The 14,876-nt window shown below is 53.6% G+C and overlaps 7 protein-coding genes across 7 annotated transcripts; 2 read left to right on the top strand and 5 right to left on the bottom strand.

Annotated features, from left to right (window-relative positions):
* Window positions 1-569: 569 nt before the first annotated feature.
* Window positions 570-3,113, top strand: APUU_80523A (uncharacterized protein; the record flags this gene model as incomplete). Its single annotated transcript, XM_041696814.1, has 1 exon — window positions 570-3,113. The coding sequence occupies one exon, from the start codon at window positions 570-572 to the stop codon at window positions 3,111-3,113; it is 2,544 nt and encodes an 847-aa protein (XP_041562406.1).
* A 118-nt stretch (window positions 3,114-3,231) lies between these two features.
* APUU_80522S (uncharacterized protein) lies at window positions 3,232-4,746 on the bottom strand (the record flags this gene model as incomplete). The annotated part of the gene is made up of 2 exons (XM_041696812.1): window positions 3,232-4,358; window positions 4,413-4,746. The coding sequence occupies 2 exons, from the start codon at window positions 4,744-4,746 to the stop codon at window positions 3,232-3,234; spliced, it is 1,461 nt and encodes a 486-aa protein (XP_041562405.1).
* A 255-nt stretch (window positions 4,747-5,001) lies between these two features.
* On the bottom strand, window positions 5,002-5,855 carry APUU_80521S (alpha/beta hydrolase; the record flags this gene model as incomplete). Its single annotated transcript, XM_041696811.1, has 2 exons — window positions 5,002-5,720; window positions 5,783-5,855. The coding sequence occupies 2 exons, from the start codon at window positions 5,853-5,855 to the stop codon at window positions 5,002-5,004; spliced, it is 792 nt and encodes a 263-aa protein (XP_041562404.1).
* A 474-nt stretch (window positions 5,856-6,329) lies between these two features.
* APUU_80520A (uncharacterized protein) lies at window positions 6,330-8,488 on the top strand (the record flags this gene model as incomplete). Its single annotated transcript, XM_041696810.1, has 6 exons — window positions 6,330-6,743; window positions 6,800-6,895; window positions 6,941-6,966; window positions 7,011-7,688; window positions 7,740-8,069; window positions 8,146-8,488. The coding sequence occupies 6 exons, from the start codon at window positions 6,330-6,332 to the stop codon at window positions 8,486-8,488; spliced, it is 1,887 nt and encodes a 628-aa protein (XP_041562403.1).
* Window positions 8,489-8,595: 107 nt separating this feature from the next.
* mirB (MFS siderochrome iron transporter MirB) lies at window positions 8,596-10,486 on the bottom strand (the record flags this gene model as incomplete). Its single annotated transcript, XM_041696809.1, has 3 exons — window positions 8,596-9,527; window positions 9,573-10,201; window positions 10,251-10,486. 3 exons carry the CDS (start codon window positions 10,484-10,486, stop codon window positions 8,596-8,598), a joined length of 1,797 nt encoding a protein of 598 aa, XP_041562402.1.
* A 969-nt stretch (window positions 10,487-11,455) lies between these two features.
* Window positions 11,456-12,669, bottom strand: APUU_80518S (ketopantoate reductase family protein; the record flags this gene model as incomplete). The annotated part of the gene is made up of 2 exons (XM_041696808.1): window positions 11,456-11,464; window positions 11,554-12,669. The coding sequence occupies 2 exons, from the start codon at window positions 12,667-12,669 to the stop codon at window positions 11,456-11,458; spliced, it is 1,125 nt and encodes a 374-aa protein (XP_041562401.1).
* A 243-nt stretch (window positions 12,670-12,912) lies between these two features.
* On the bottom strand, window positions 12,913-14,568 carry APUU_80517S (uncharacterized protein; the record flags this gene model as incomplete). Its single annotated transcript, XM_041696807.1, has 1 exon — window positions 12,913-14,568. The coding sequence occupies one exon, from the start codon at window positions 14,566-14,568 to the stop codon at window positions 12,913-12,915; it is 1,656 nt and encodes a 551-aa protein (XP_041562400.1).
* Window positions 14,569-14,876: the final 308 nt, after the last annotated feature.

Raw genomic sequence — 14,876 nt, 5'->3', positions numbered from 1 at the left:
GATAGCACTGCGGAATGCGCAGACGTTCGTTATAAGTGGAGAGGGGGGCAATGTCGATCCCGCAGAGCATCAGCCATGTTTCGTCATCAGGTGGTTCGGTCGGTTAACGTGAAACAGGAGACCGACACATTAAAGCCGCAGATGCAATAATAATATAAGGGATGGGGCACCTCGAGAGGTGCCGTACATGAGGTTGAAGATGGGACCGAGATAGCGTGCGGGGACGATGTAAATAAGCCATGACGCCGGAAAATGCGGGGCGACAACCATTCATTGAATTAATATATATATATGATAAGTAAATAGACATAACTAACCATATTACTTGGCCTTAGTCACAGAAGAATCTAGACTTAGTGCCCTAATATCGATCAGTTCGCCAGCCAGCGCCATCCCTGGATATTTACTGCTACATCTCGAATAATAACTCTATTTTATTTACCTGGAAATGCCAGTGACTCACTGCTGCCTGAGGACGGGCACGGACCCGTGACTGCCTGTTGATCGCAGCCTCATATTTCTCACTCGCGGCCCTCGCCCCGTCTCTCCATCCTCCATCCCCAGTTACAATGCATCGCTGGCATGAGTCCGGCTGTCGACGACCAGATGTCTCTGCAGCGAGCGGCCTTCCTTGCTGCAGCTATTGCTTCGCGATCCCATCGTTAGAAGATCACACAGTGCACCCCCAGCCATGTCCAGTGCCTGAACTCCAAGATCGGAGGCGAATGAATCTATCATGGCCAGCTGCAGTTAATTATAGTGGTTGGAACATCGGAAACGAAAGTGGTATATTCCAGAGCGATTCAAAAAGTGGTCTACATGAATCAGAACCCCCAAAATCATTTCTACCAGAACTTCCATCCGAAGACAGTATACGCCTCTTACGGCTGAAGCCTGGCACAGACGGAGACCCGATCCACGTAGACCTCGAGACTATACACATCAACCAAATCCCTCTTCCGTTGTACGACGCTCTATCGTATACCTCTGTGAAGGATCTCACTGACTCGACCGAACCCTGCCCGGTATTTATAGGGAGTTATTGGGATGTCGCATATGTACCCACCACCTGTGGCAAGGCTCTTCGGCGGCTTAGGCGTCGGAAGGGCGATAGACTGCTCTGGGTGGATTCGCTGTGTATAAACCAGACAAACCCAGTCGAGAAGAATGGCCAGGTTCATATCTTACGCGAGATCTACGCGAGGGCGACGAAAGTTTTGGCCTATGTTGGAGACAAACCGTCTGAATTTGGCCCAGCGTTCAGCTTTCTTAAAGAAATTACAGCATTTCAACCAACGCCAGGCGATCACCCCGCCATGGACAAGAGTGTCCAGGATAGCGTATCGGCGTTGCTTGAACTGCCTTACTTTTCCCGTCTCTGGGTTCTTCAGGAGACTCTCATGGCCCGTGAGCTGGAGTTAATCTGGGGTGATCACTCTGTACGGTGGCCCAAACGCGCCTTTGGAGGCTCTTGCTCCGGCTTGAATATACCGTCTTGGCTATTCAAGGATTCAAAATGGTACCCATTTATGGGGAGGGATCTGTTGAATGTCCTAGTGGACGCATCCTCATACCAATGCTCCGATCCACGAGACAAAGTTTTTGCGGTTTTGGGACTAATGGGCGAGAAGTTCATCAGTCCCGACTATCGACTGGCTACTGAAAACGTATACATAGGCATCGCGGCATACTTTACTAAAAGCTGGGACACGATGGACTTTCTTGCAGTGGCGGGACAGAAGGATAGGACCCTTGACCTTCCGTCTTGGGTTCCTGACTGGTCCCAAAAGCTGTCACTGCCGTCTCTGGACACTGTCATGAAGACTTGGGTCAGGGGTGAACCGGACGACCTGCTATTAGACGGCGCCATACAGATCAAGTTTGATGGTCTTGGTAGAACCGACCGCGATATTGAAGTGAGTTCTGCCACGGGAACCATGCGGCTACAAGGCTTTAAGCTGTGCAGTATAACAGGCCAGAGGAGAGAATTTGGAGGCTATACCTACATCGAGATACCAACAGGCCCCCGAGGGTTCTGCGTGCTGTCGATTCCTCATCCGAATTATGAGGTTGATGAAACAGACGGGCTGTTTGTATTGAATGAATATCGTTACCCTGTAATACTCAGGAAGACAGAAAGAGAGGGCGCTTATATTCTGGTGTCCGTATGTGCTCTCTCGATTGGATCTCCTAATTCAACTTTCCTTGTCCCCTGGTATCAGCGGGATAGACGGGGGAAGGGAAAGCCTTCAGGGTTGAATGTATCAGCAATGACCCCAGAGGAGGACAGCTATCTACAGCAGCTGTATTCGAGACTAGAGCCTATGCCTCCTGACCCCGAAACAAACCTACCCTCGATGACCACTGTGCGACTCAGGGTCCTAAAGTTTCTGATGCTGTACCACCCGGCTCTCGAAAGGATCGAGAGGCAGTTACGGGAGGACTGGATTAAGTGGAATCAGGAATTAGGATGGATGTTCCGCGACCAGTCAGCCATCTGGCAATTCCTGCTGGAAGTCAACCAGATGATCTCAGTTCAAAGAACAGGCGAGGGAAAGATGGAAATTAAGCGACCCGACTTTTACTCTGTCAGCCAGACTGGAAGAATGTACCCGTCTCTATATACATGGGATTTATCTCGATTCTGCTGGTCTTTCCTCCAACCAACAGACACAACGGAATCGGAGCCGGAACTGCAATGGTCGCCAATGGTAGACCGACTACGCTCTCACCAGTCGGAGATTAAACAATGGGCACAGGCCACCGAAAAGCTCCTGAAACACTTTGAATACACCGCGACGTGCCTTGGAGAATCGTGGGAGTCATTCCCCGGTACGCAGCTACCGAGGAAATGGGCCAATAACCACGAGGAATTCCTCGCTGCGTTGGGACCATATCTACATCATGGAACAGACATGCAACGACGACCGCACCTGGAGCCAAGGTATCTTTGGAGCCATTCCGAATTTGAGAGCCAGCTACGTGCTCGGCAGGAGATATGGACTCTTCAGGGGCCTGAGGGGTATTCGGGCGGCGGTAATGTCGAAGTCCATGCGTTGTTGAATTTCCTAGGGTTGGACCTATATAATGAACAGCGTATTGACATTGTTTAGTCTGAAATTTCGTTGGAACCAAGTATTTATGATGAAAGCAAACCAGCTTTTCATATATAATTAGAACTACGCGAGATAATCATTTAGTACCAAATACTTGCTCTTCCAAGGATATACCTCATCTCTCACTAACAGGGATATACTTCCACCTCCCATACCCCTTCCTATCCCACTCCAGCGGCACTTCGTCCCGACCCCCATCCCCCTTAAGAACACCTCTAAGCCCCAAAAAAGCCCTATAATCCTCCCCAGCTAGGAAACTCTTGATATTAGCCTTCATATCCCTCATAGGATACCCGGCATCGGGTATCTCATGATGCGGGAAGAGCAGCGTATCAGGCTCCGCTGCCCGCTTGCGATGCATTGCTTCCACGAGGTCCCTGCTGAGCCAGTCGTCGTCCGGGCTCCATAGGATCAGTTCGTCCTGGGGTGTGGTGTACGTGAATGACTTCAGAACTGGAGGGTTTGCAGAGCTTAGGGATTTGAAGAGGGTGGTCCAGGATGTATTGGGGTATTCACTGTTGTTGTCGGCGCTATTGCCAGAGTACGGCACATAAGCCCGACAGAAAAGCAACGCGATACCTTCCAGGGCTGCCAAATGCCGACGCAGAAAGCCCGTCAGTTCAGCGCAGATAAAGATATTCGCCAGCGTGACGCTCTTCAGGCTCGGCATTGTTGCGTTCCGCAGGCCGATGTCCAGGATATAAGCGGGATCCTGGCCCGCATTTCCCATGTGAGGGCCGGAATCGGAGGGGTTGAACGAGAGATCTTCGAGGGAGGTGAGGTGGTTGAAGAGCCAGGGGCCGAAGTTGTCGAGGGAGATCGAGGCGGACTGTGGGGTGATGATCCTGTGTAGGGAGAGGTAGTGGGGAGGTTCGAGAGCGAGTTTGAGGGATTTGAGGCGTGAGAGGAGGGAGTGGAATGGTGGTGTTGCGATTGTGGGGAGGGCGACGGGGTTGAGGTTGTGGATTTCGAGGGAGCGGAATTGAGGAGCGTTATTGTCGGTGTAGCTTGATGTGATGGCACCGAAACTCGCTGATACTAAACCAAGCCAGACGTCTTCTCGTTCCTGGATTGTGCTGGCGGGCGTGTCGTGCTTACGCGCGCGCCGGAGGAGCTGGATATTAGAGTGGTCGAATGGGAAGTCCAGGCTGAGGAGCTGCAGGCTATTGAAGCAAGACAGGTTTGAGAGGACATTGTCCAGTTCAGGCGGGTACAGCTCCTCGAGCGAGGAGTCAATTTTGTCTGGAGAATATCAGCTGGGGAATTCAATATCAAAATGGAATAGACTCGACTCACAAGCGGCAGCATACCGCAACTCGCTGACGCATCCAGAGAAGTTCCCAGCTGCAACTGCCTTTACAGATCGAGCGCTTTTGGCGGAATTCTGCAGGTAAAGCGACTTGAATATACGCGGGCCAAGCAGGTCCCGGAAATAAGTGCAAGTGCTGCTCAGAGATATCAGGTCGCTGAGGTGCGGCGTCAGCACGGCCAAGCTCTTGGGTTTCCAATACTCAGTCGCCTCATCTGGGTTGCCGTCGGGGGAGCTGGATGGAGATGGCTGGGAAAAATACTCGGCTATAAGATGCCACACATCGTCTACAAAGATTCGAGGCTGGGGTTGAGAGGCCATGTTGGATGTTGTGGTGAGTGATGTTCCCCGCGGGAGACTGTGGATCGGCAGTTGGCTTACGGTATGCCTTATGCTAGGCAGCTTATGCTAGGCAGGTCATTTTATCATATATCGCTCCGAATTAGTCATAGGCCAGTTAGGTACTCAGGCAGAAATACGCTTAACATTGTAACAGTAGGATGCAAAAGTATCCCTATAACAACCTGTCACCACGTGACGTGATGCAGAAGACCCTAATTCCATCATCGGACAATATCACATCTCCATGAATACAATGGCCCCATTGAGAGCGGGCGCGATGACACTCCCATGATCCTCATCAAGATACTCCTTCAATTCAAGTCCACGCAGGAGTCCCGCCTTTGAAAGACGATCGTACAGTTCACTGCAATTATCTTCCATGCCTCTCCTCCGAGCAGCAACTTCCCTCCTCTCAAACTTCTCTAGAGATTCCCCTGGCTCCCGCACAGGGAGCTGCTCCCTGGACCCAAATGACAGCCGGAGAACAGGAGGGTGTTCTAGAGGAACGCCGTCACAGAACCGAGCTAGCTCTGAGAGAATGAAACAATCATTCCACCAGATAGACGGACTCGCAGCAAGATAGAGATCGAAGCTCGACGGCCGGGTGAAGAGACAATGAAGAACAAATAGCCCGCCGTAGGAGTGACCGAATAGCGCTGTCTTTCGGAACGAAATATTAGGGAATACAGTACGTATAAACGGTTGCACGGCCTCGGTGATGAATGTCAGGAACTTGTCGGCGCCTCCATGTCCTTCGATCTTTGGTTTTCCGTCTGGTCCCTCGGGGGCCGTGTAGTTGTCGCACGGTGGAGTAAGGTCGGTGCTTCTACGGGGACTGAAGAGGGAGTCTGTGAGGGGGTACCCTATAGCGACGACAATGGCTTTTGGTTCGGAACGGTGGGATTCCCGTCGACGGAGGGCTTCAGTTGCTGTAAGGAATAGCGCATTGCCGTCTACAAGGTAGCTGGGTTTGAAGTAGATTAGACATGGAGAGCAGAAGCTTAGGATCTCTTACAGAGCATTTGCGACGGAACTTTCCTGCGCAGACCATCCGAGAGGCCACGAAACGTCGACTTGGTATGGTTCATTGCTATTGTTCTGCGGTGAAATGAGCCATGAAGCCGTATTGCGGACTCCCGGCGGCCTGGGGTGAACGTCCATTTGGCCATGGAAGAATACCGTATGGCGAGCTGGAAGAAAAGGAATAATTCAAAACCTCCGCTTACCGCAAGTCCGGCTGGGCAGACATTGGCATTCGTTATCTGATCTCTTGCTCTCCAATCACGACGACCTCGCAGCCCTGAATACGAAGCCACGCCCCGCTTGCCCCCCATCGGCCGGTTCTCGTCCTTGATTTGGGTTAGATTAGATTAGATTCGCTTGTGCTGGTCGTAATAAGCTGGCCCAGTCCTCCGTGGGCTCACTCTTCGCTCTGAATACGAGGCCCACAAACCGGGAATAGATGTGCAGAGTAGTCTGAGAAGACCGGCGTAGACTACTTAAGATTCGGCATCTGCTGCAAACCAGAACTTCTTGTCTCAGCCTTACAACAACTTGTCATCATGGCTTCGGCAGTCGACGAGATCGCGGCGGCGCCCAAGGGCTCACCAGCTGCAGTAGAACCAGTGACCGAAAAGCCGGATTACAGTCCTAATGAAGAGGCCTCAGACTCGGAGAGTCTGCAGGCAGGTGTACGCAGGGCCGAGATGCTCCGCAAGGGCTGGACGCGCCAAGGGCTGATTATAACATTCACCGGGTACTCTACAGTCAATCAAATCAATAAGCGTCCTGCCTTGCTGATTCTCGACAGACTGTTCCTGGCTTCTCTGGTGAACAACTTTGGCGACTACTCCACCCAGGTGTACGTGCCGTATGCGACATCCTCGTTCAAGCAGCACTCGGCCATGTCGGCTGCGAATGTCGTGGCCAATATTACGCGGATTGCGGCGTATCCCATCATTGCGAAGCTGGGAGATGTACGTCCAGCCTTGGTATCCTGGTTTAGAATCCGGTGGCACTGACATCCGTACAGGTCTTTGGGCGAGCGGAGATGTTCACCCTCTCTATCCTGTTCCAGGCTATTGGATATGCCATCTATGCGGCATGCAAGAATGTTTCGCAGTACATTGTGAGTATCTAAACACAAGCTCTATGACCATAGCTGAGTGCATAGGCCGGGGGCATCTTCGAGAATATCGGGTAAGTATAACAGCCCCTGCATCCAGTCCACGTTAACAAGCCAGTTCCACCGGCTTTGGCCTCACGCAGCAAGTCTTCGTAGCAGACGTCACAGACCTCGTCAACCGCGCCGTCTGGTCGACCCTCCCAGACTCGCTTACCGTCATCCCAGCCCTCTACATCGGCACCGAAATCTCGACCCGCATGCTGGCAGACTCGCACTGGCGCTGGGGCTACGGCATGTGGGCAATCATCCAGCCTGTCTGCTCTACTCTGCTGGTCGGCGCAATGCTCTACTACCAGCGGCGCACGCCAGCACCCAAGAAGACATCCGAGATGATCGGCTGGAACGACGACAGCAACCAGAGCTACTGGAGACGCATCTACAACGTAGTCTGGATCCAGCTCGACGGATTCGGCGCTGTCCTTCTTCTCCTGGGTCTATCGCTCTTCCTCATCCCCTTGTCACTCACAGGGTCCGGGAACAGCGATGACTGGCACAAGGGCTCGTTCATTGCAATGCTCGTACTAGGCGTGGTCATCTTCGCCGTCTTCATCGCGTGGGATACCTGGGTTGCCCAAAAGCCATTCATCCCGTACCGCATGATCAGGAATCGAACTGTCGCTGCAGCCTGTCTACTCGGCGCTCTGGATTTCTTCCACTACTCCGTCTTCACGGTCTTCTTCACCAGCTACCTCCAGGTCGCCGCTCATTACAGCCCTGGCACGGCAACGCGGATTGAGTACATCCCCTTTATTTGCTACGGATAGACACCCATCCTAACGAACCCTAGCAACTCCCTCCGCGTCGCCTTCCAAGTCTCCGGAATCTTCGCCGCCTACTTCATGAAATACACCCGTCGGTCCCAGATCTGGGTTCTGACCGGCGTGCCCCTCTGCGTGCTCGGCATGGGCGTGCTGCTCTACCTAGTCGACATGGGCAACGGCCGAATAGGCACCGAAGCAGCATTCGTAGCCGTGAAATCGCTCATCGGCATCGGCCGCGGGTTCTACCAGACTGCGTCCCAGGTCTCCGTGCAGGCGAGGGTTTCGCGGGGCGAAGTCTCGGTCGTTACGGCGGTTTTCTTTGCTGCTATGAGTGTTGGGGCCGCGGTTGGGACTAGGTATGCCTTTTATTTTTATCCTTTCCCCCCTAGGTACCTAGTGAATGCAACACTGATAATACTGATGCGTAACCAGCGTCGCCGGTGCAATCTGGCGAAACACGCTCCCCGGGAAACTCTCCCAGCATCTGCCACCCGAATACAAAGACCAGGGCGGGGCGATATTCTCGAGCATAGTCGAGGCACAGAAGTACGAGGTTGGGACGCCCGTGCGTGAGGCGATTGATGCCGCGTACCGAGGGTCTCAGCGGCTGCTGGGTATTGCGGCCCTGGCGTCGCTGGTGCCCATGTTGGTGATTATGTTCTTTTTGGAGAATGTGAGGCTTGATGAGAGGACGACAGCTGTAGAGAATGGTGATGATGAGGGTGATGCTGGTAAGAGTGAGGTGCAGGACGGAAAGGTTGAGGGAAGGTCGTGAAAGGGTGAGGTTGGGATATCTGGTGTATATTGATTGAGAGAAGATAATGATAAGAGTACCATCTACTGAAGCCATCAAGATAGACATGTTTTCGTAATCCAGTAAACCTACAAAACATTCCCCCTCGTCTGGCTCATCGTCTTCACATTCAAATTCCTCATCATCGCAATCCACCCAAACCCAAGCACCATCACCGCCGTGCCAGCCGCAAGCATCCGCACCTGCGCATACCCATACGCCTCATTAAGCACATCCCGCACCTCCGTCCCAGGCGCATACCCCAGCTGCGTAGCCAAATCCCCATAGATAAGCGCATACTCACCCATCACCTCAGCCGGCAGATTGCGCAGCAACTTCGCCCCAAACGTATTCGTCCAGATCGCGCCGGAGATCGCACTCCCGATCCCACCGCCGATACTACCCATGACGAAGAGCAGGGCCAGCACAGCAGAGACGTGCTGGTGGTCGACGGTCGCCAGGACGGCAATCTGGCAGAGCAGAATGAAGATACTCCCGGAGACAGAGATAAAGACCTCGCACATCACAATGTACCCGATATACCCGCCTGGCTGCCGGAAATGGATCATGAGGCCGAGCCCGAAGATATACAGCGGGAGACAGGCCCAGAGGATCCATTTGAAGCGGCCGGTCCAGCGGATCAGCCAGCCGGCGATGAAGAGGAAGACGAAGGAGACGACGCTGAATGTGTTGGAGACGTACCCCGCTGTGGCGACGTCGACTTCGTAGACGACCTGCAGGAAAGAGGTGAGGTAGGACGAGTAGCAGAAGTAGGAGATTTGGTAGGTGAGGTTGAGCATGCAGGCGCCTAGCACGGTGCGGTCTGTTAGGTATTGGTGTTTGAGGAAGGGGACGGGCGCCGCGTAGATTTCCCAGAGGCCGAAGAGGATGAGGAGGACGAAGCCGACTATGATCATTGCGATGATGTATCCGCTGCGCCAGCCTGAGGGGGCGCTGGCGGCGAGGGTGAAGGGGAGGAGGAAGACGACCATTCCGGCGGCGAAGAGGACGACTCCAGGCACTGTGAGTGTAAGTATTTGAAGTTGGAACTGGCAGCGTCACGTACAGTCGAACTCTATAAGCGTCCACCAGATCCCACGCCTGATAGCGTCAGGGGTAATCGACCAGTGCTTCTTCTCCTTAACAATAAACCCCTTCTTGGTGGCCTTGTGCAGATTCCACGCCAGCATGAGGTAGATCGGGATACCAAAGGCCGGGAGGATAATGCCCCAGACGCCAATGCCCCATCGCCAGCTGACATGGGCCAGGAACTGCTCGGCAGCCTTGGATCCAGCAAAGGCCGAGATCAAAGCAGGAGACGATGTGAAGGCAAAGGCCAGCCCTCGGTTTCGCAGGCTGGTCACGTCTGCGGAGAGCACATCGTAGCTGAAACTAAGACCGCCGAATCCTACTTGGTAGAAGACTTGTCCGGCACAGTAGGTCGGCAGGTTCTTGGACACAGATAGCAGGATGATACCCAGGATGCAGAAGCCCAGCATAACGAGGAAGCCCTCTGCACGGCCCCAAAGATCGAGCGCCTTTGCCATGGGGATGTACACGGCGCCGGCCATGGACGACGCAACAACAGTGATGACCGTCAGAAGCGAGTGGCCCAGGAACGAACTGGTAGCGTATGGCGACAAACTGTCGACCACGACACTCCGCATGTTGTTGACCAGGGTGATGAACCAGATGCTATGGACCGTTAGCTATGCAGAGACGTTTTGCACCGGGGTAGACATACAGCACTAGGAGGACGTAGACGGAGCTCTTGGACCAGGCCAGTGTGACGGCCTCAATTTTCTGGACACCAGACTGAACATTCTCAGCTGGCTTCTCGTCCTTGAGCCCCGGCTCTTCGCTAGCAAAGCCTGGCCCAGCTTCCTTGTCGTCGGCCCTCACCTGGAGGGCGATCGGATCGTCGACCGTCGCTCTCTCGGCCTCGCCAACGACATTATGGACTTTATCGAAGATAGCCATTGCAGCAGCCGACAACGGCAACAATAAAATAAAAAAAGGGGTCGGACAGCAGAGACCAGCCGATACTCAGATCGGAGATTGTGAAGAGATCGAGCAGCAGAGGGTCGAGAACGGGGATTAAGAAGGAAATGATCCCACGCCCGGAGCAGCGACCGAGAAAGCGTCGACTGCAGCAAAGTCTTGTCCAATTCCGCTAAAGAGCGACGCTTACCGTATGCGAGGACGAGGCATGGCAGGCTGGTCCACCCTGGCCTGGGCAGCCCACATAGTGGCACACGCAGACTGCGGCGCTGCGTCGGTCAGGCTCCCGCACAACGGAGTTGATCCATTGAAGGATAATATTTAGGCTTGTCCGTAGAGAAGCCGACTCAGCTTGTGTGAATTTTAGGTAGAATGTGTTTGCGCGAAGGTTGGAAGAAAGGTGAAGATCGGATCAGATTAGATTACTCCGTAGATAGCCTCGTGCTCTCCACTCGAGCCCACTGTGCATGCCACTGCACCCTCGCTTGCAGGGTCCATGACTCGTGGTGGTCCGAGACCGGCCGCTAACCGAAATGAAAAGAGAAGAAAGAGCTTAAGAAGGTGTGCTGAAAAGGTCCAGTCTCGGCCTCGGCGTTAGTAAAGGAAACTGGTGCGGGAGAAGTCGGAGTTGATTGATCTTATCTGATCCGAGCCGAGTTTATCTCGCCATAGAGTATAGACCCTTCTATTGATCCTTGAAAAGGCCAAAGCCCATCCCCATATGCTGAGCTTGCCAAAGTAACCGTCGAGCCAGCAAAACAAACAACCCACTGGAAATGCGCCACCCAAGATAAACTCACCCGGCTGGCTCTAGATAAGCGACTGAATTCGAAATCCCCACCAGCTCCTCTACGTGATATCCCGCGCAATCCCTGGTCGCGCTAACGCTTGTAATTACGCTGAAATGATCAGTATAAACTGCACTTCAAGACGCATCATCGAGCTCAGCTAGATATACTGTTATTATATAGATATATAGAAGTCAGTCATCAAATCACATTAAGCTCCCACAATTCAAATCAGCATAAAGAATTTCTTATACTTACATTCTGGCTATGCACACTCCGCTTTGATACCTCGCGCATCAAGCGCTCATTCACAGCCACCGAAACCCCAACCTCCCTCCCCCGTCTCACCCAGTATCCATTAATATACCGGACCTCTGTCTCACGCCTACCCCTCAAGTCAACAACCATCGAGCACGTCGTCTCCCTCGTCCTCTCCAGAATCCCATTCACCGTACTCTCCAGCCTCTCAACACAAAACCGCTCCCTAACCCCAGGAACACCAGCGAGTTCCGGCAAATGCAACACGATATTCGAGATCTCGGAGAGTATCTCCCGCCGCAGTTCAGGGAAGCCAAATAGGATCGCGTTCTTGGCGTCGTGTAGTGCGCACACGGGGTTGCAGAAGCCATTCACGGCGAGTTTTTCGAGCTGGATTTGGAGCACGTCTGTGTATGTGTAGGATGTTGCGGCGAGACGGGGGGATTGGGCGAGGAGGGTGGTCAGCATGTATCCTTCTCCTTCCTCTCCTGTCGTATCTCCGCTGCGTTGTTGTGCTGGTGTAGTTGCACGAGGAACCGATCCTAGAGAAATGGCAGCCGCACCTGTATGCGTTGCATTGAATGGCGAGTCAAGTGTAACCCCATGCGAAATGACCCCGACGATATAGTTCGGCCTCGTCGTTGGATCCGGAAACAGCTGCTCGTTTACATCGTCGATCATGCCGCAGCCGTTCTGGAGGAAGAGCACTGTCGAGGACGGTGAGAGTCGGGACTTGAGTGCGTCAAGGGCAGATACAGTCTGCGTCGCTTTGACTGTTACAATCAGGTTATTTATCTTGTTGTTTGCTGGTGTGAATGATGATGGCGTCTGCCATTTTCCGCTCTTGTAGAGCTCGACATTGTACCCGTCATGCTTGGTTATACCTCCATCGAGCGTGCGCAGGGTTATTCGGCCGCTGTCTCGGATGTATTCTTCGTAAAGCGATTCGCGATGGAGGAGGAGGGTTACTTCTGGGGGTTCTGGGATATCCTGGAGACCGTGCGCCGTGAATGTGCCGATGCTTCCCAGTCCCAGGACGTGGATGTGAGGCCGGGAGACTGCCAGTGGTGACAGTCTTGAGTAGCTTCGCTGCATGAATCTGCAGAGTTTTGACATGGTGTTGATTTTGTCGTTCTTGATGTGCGTGGTAGGTTATATGTGGGTTGGCACCGCGCCCTACGCCTACGCCCTACGCCCTTCTAGATACATCGCATACAAAGTACACTAATGCGAACCGATTAACCAGATAATGTTTTCCATTAGAACACCGAGCGCCTTGCTACATTTAACCAAAGACCATCAATCCAAAAATAAAAAAATAAAAAAATAAAAAAAAATACGTAAACACCACAAGCAGATCTAATCAACTGCAGGTCCAAGGCCCCCATCACAATGCAACCCCCTAAACGCCATCATCCACTCCGGGTTATCCGCAATCGTCTGATTCCACGAATCCTCCGAATCATACAGCACCCGCCGCGCCTCCTGCTGGAACACCTCATCACTCGGCACCTCGCCCCCGCGGACCTGGATCTGCTCCCGCGCAAACCGGCTCAGATGCAGCGTCAGCACCTGCGTAAACGAGCTCAGCTGCTCCGGCGCAACACCCGGCGCAATGGCGCGCAATGGTAACGGCAATGGCAAGGCTTCTCTTGATGTCTGCGGCGCAGCGATTGTACTCGCCTTCGCCTGGTCCGCTGCATGCACGACGGCCCGCGACGAGATCTGCGCAAAGTGGTCCTGCACGTCGCAGTTCGTTGCGGAGAAGGGGATGCAGCTGTGTGATTCCGAGGCGATCAGGTACGGCGGTAAAGCGTTTGCGACGAGGGCTGTGAAGGACGGTGGGAAGTCGTGCTCGCCGATCCAGGAGGACATGGTCTGGCCGTGTCGGAAGTGTTCGGCGAGGTGTTCGGTGCGTTCGGCCCAGGTGGATAAGGATTTATTGCAGAAGCCGCACCGCGAGGGGATGGATGAGTGGCCGATTTTCCAGGACGCGAGATCCGGTGGTGTGCTTGTCGCTGGGACGTTGTGGACGTGGCGGAGGTGTTGGACGAGGTGGTCTTTGCGCCGGAAGGACCGCCGGGTTTTGGGTGGAGATGGGGCTTCGCAGGCTGTTGGTTCGTGGGTTTCTATGTGTGCTTGGGTTGGATTGGTGATGCCACAGAAGGCGCAGAGGGTTTCGCCTAGTGCGTTGGATGGGATGGTGGTGCCAAACGGAGCACAGTGCCATGCCTCTAGAGTAACGTGGAGGGACTTTTCATGTCTCGCCCAGTCATACTTGCTTTTGAACCTGTCGCAGCAAAAGGTGCAGCAGTAGCGGCGCAGCGCATTGGTGTTGCTCTGCTTCTTTCGCGTGTTTTTGCCAGCCCGGAGCCGACCCCGGCCTGACGAGCTGGAGCGCCCTGATTGCTGCGAGTCTCGAGAGGAGGCACTGGATTCGCCGCTAGTCGTCGATGCAGCGCGACGATAGTCACGGAATGCATTGTTGCCTCGTGAGCCATTTGGCTTCGCAGGTTCTGGCGTGGTTTTCAACGCATCAATGATATCCGGGATCAGCGCCGGCTCCTCCTCTGGTGGTGAGTTCCGCCATCGTTCCATGGGATCATGAGAACTGGCATTGGGGATAACAACGGGACCAGCTGCTGCTGAGTGTCTGGTCAGGTACCGGCTTCTCCGTCGAGGGAGCCCGCGGCCAGCCTTGTTTCCACCATCTACTTGAAGATCGCCAGAAAATCCGCCGAGTACATCACTATGCACCCCAGGTATCTCATTTGGCGGTAGGTAGTTCTCCGGCCAATGTGATATGGCCTTGATCCCAGCACCTGCGCTGTCGTGGTCTCCGCGAGCATCCAACAGCTGAGGATCTATGTCTAAATTCCCAGGTCTCGACCGGCTAAGGTCAAGCATAGCCGGGTCGATCACTTGTGGATCATCTAATGTCGAGTAAGCACCCTGTGTGTACGGAGTATGCACCGTAGAATCGCCTGTAAGCTGACCGTTCTGGCCCGAGCCCATCGTCGCTCCCTGGGTCCTCTGGCAGGAGATTTGCAGGGAATCTGCTGCTATCCTCGCACCAATCCGCAGAATCTATATTGTTTGCCGGTTTGCCGCCAAATTAAGATGAAATAACGCCAGAAAAGGCCGGGCAGAGGTGAATGGGAAGAGAAGAATTGCTGAATCGTGATTACATAACAGCTCCACCAGTGGATCTACTTCGTATACACCATCCAGATCCGGATAGGGTTCTGACACTGTAGAATAACTATACAGAATCATCGACAGAGGACAGCCCATAGCAACAACCCAAGCTAAGACTCAAGAGG

The sequence above is a fragment of the Aspergillus puulaauensis genome, chromosome 8, assembly GCF_016861865.1.
Source record: "Aspergillus puulaauensis MK2 DNA, chromosome 8, nearly complete sequence".
In the NCBI taxonomy this organism is placed as follows: Eukaryota; Fungi; Ascomycota; class Eurotiomycetes; order Eurotiales; family Aspergillaceae; genus Aspergillus; species Aspergillus puulaauensis.
The sequence above is the reverse complement of the archived record's forward strand: the minus strand, read 5'-3'. Positions and strand labels throughout refer to the sequence as shown.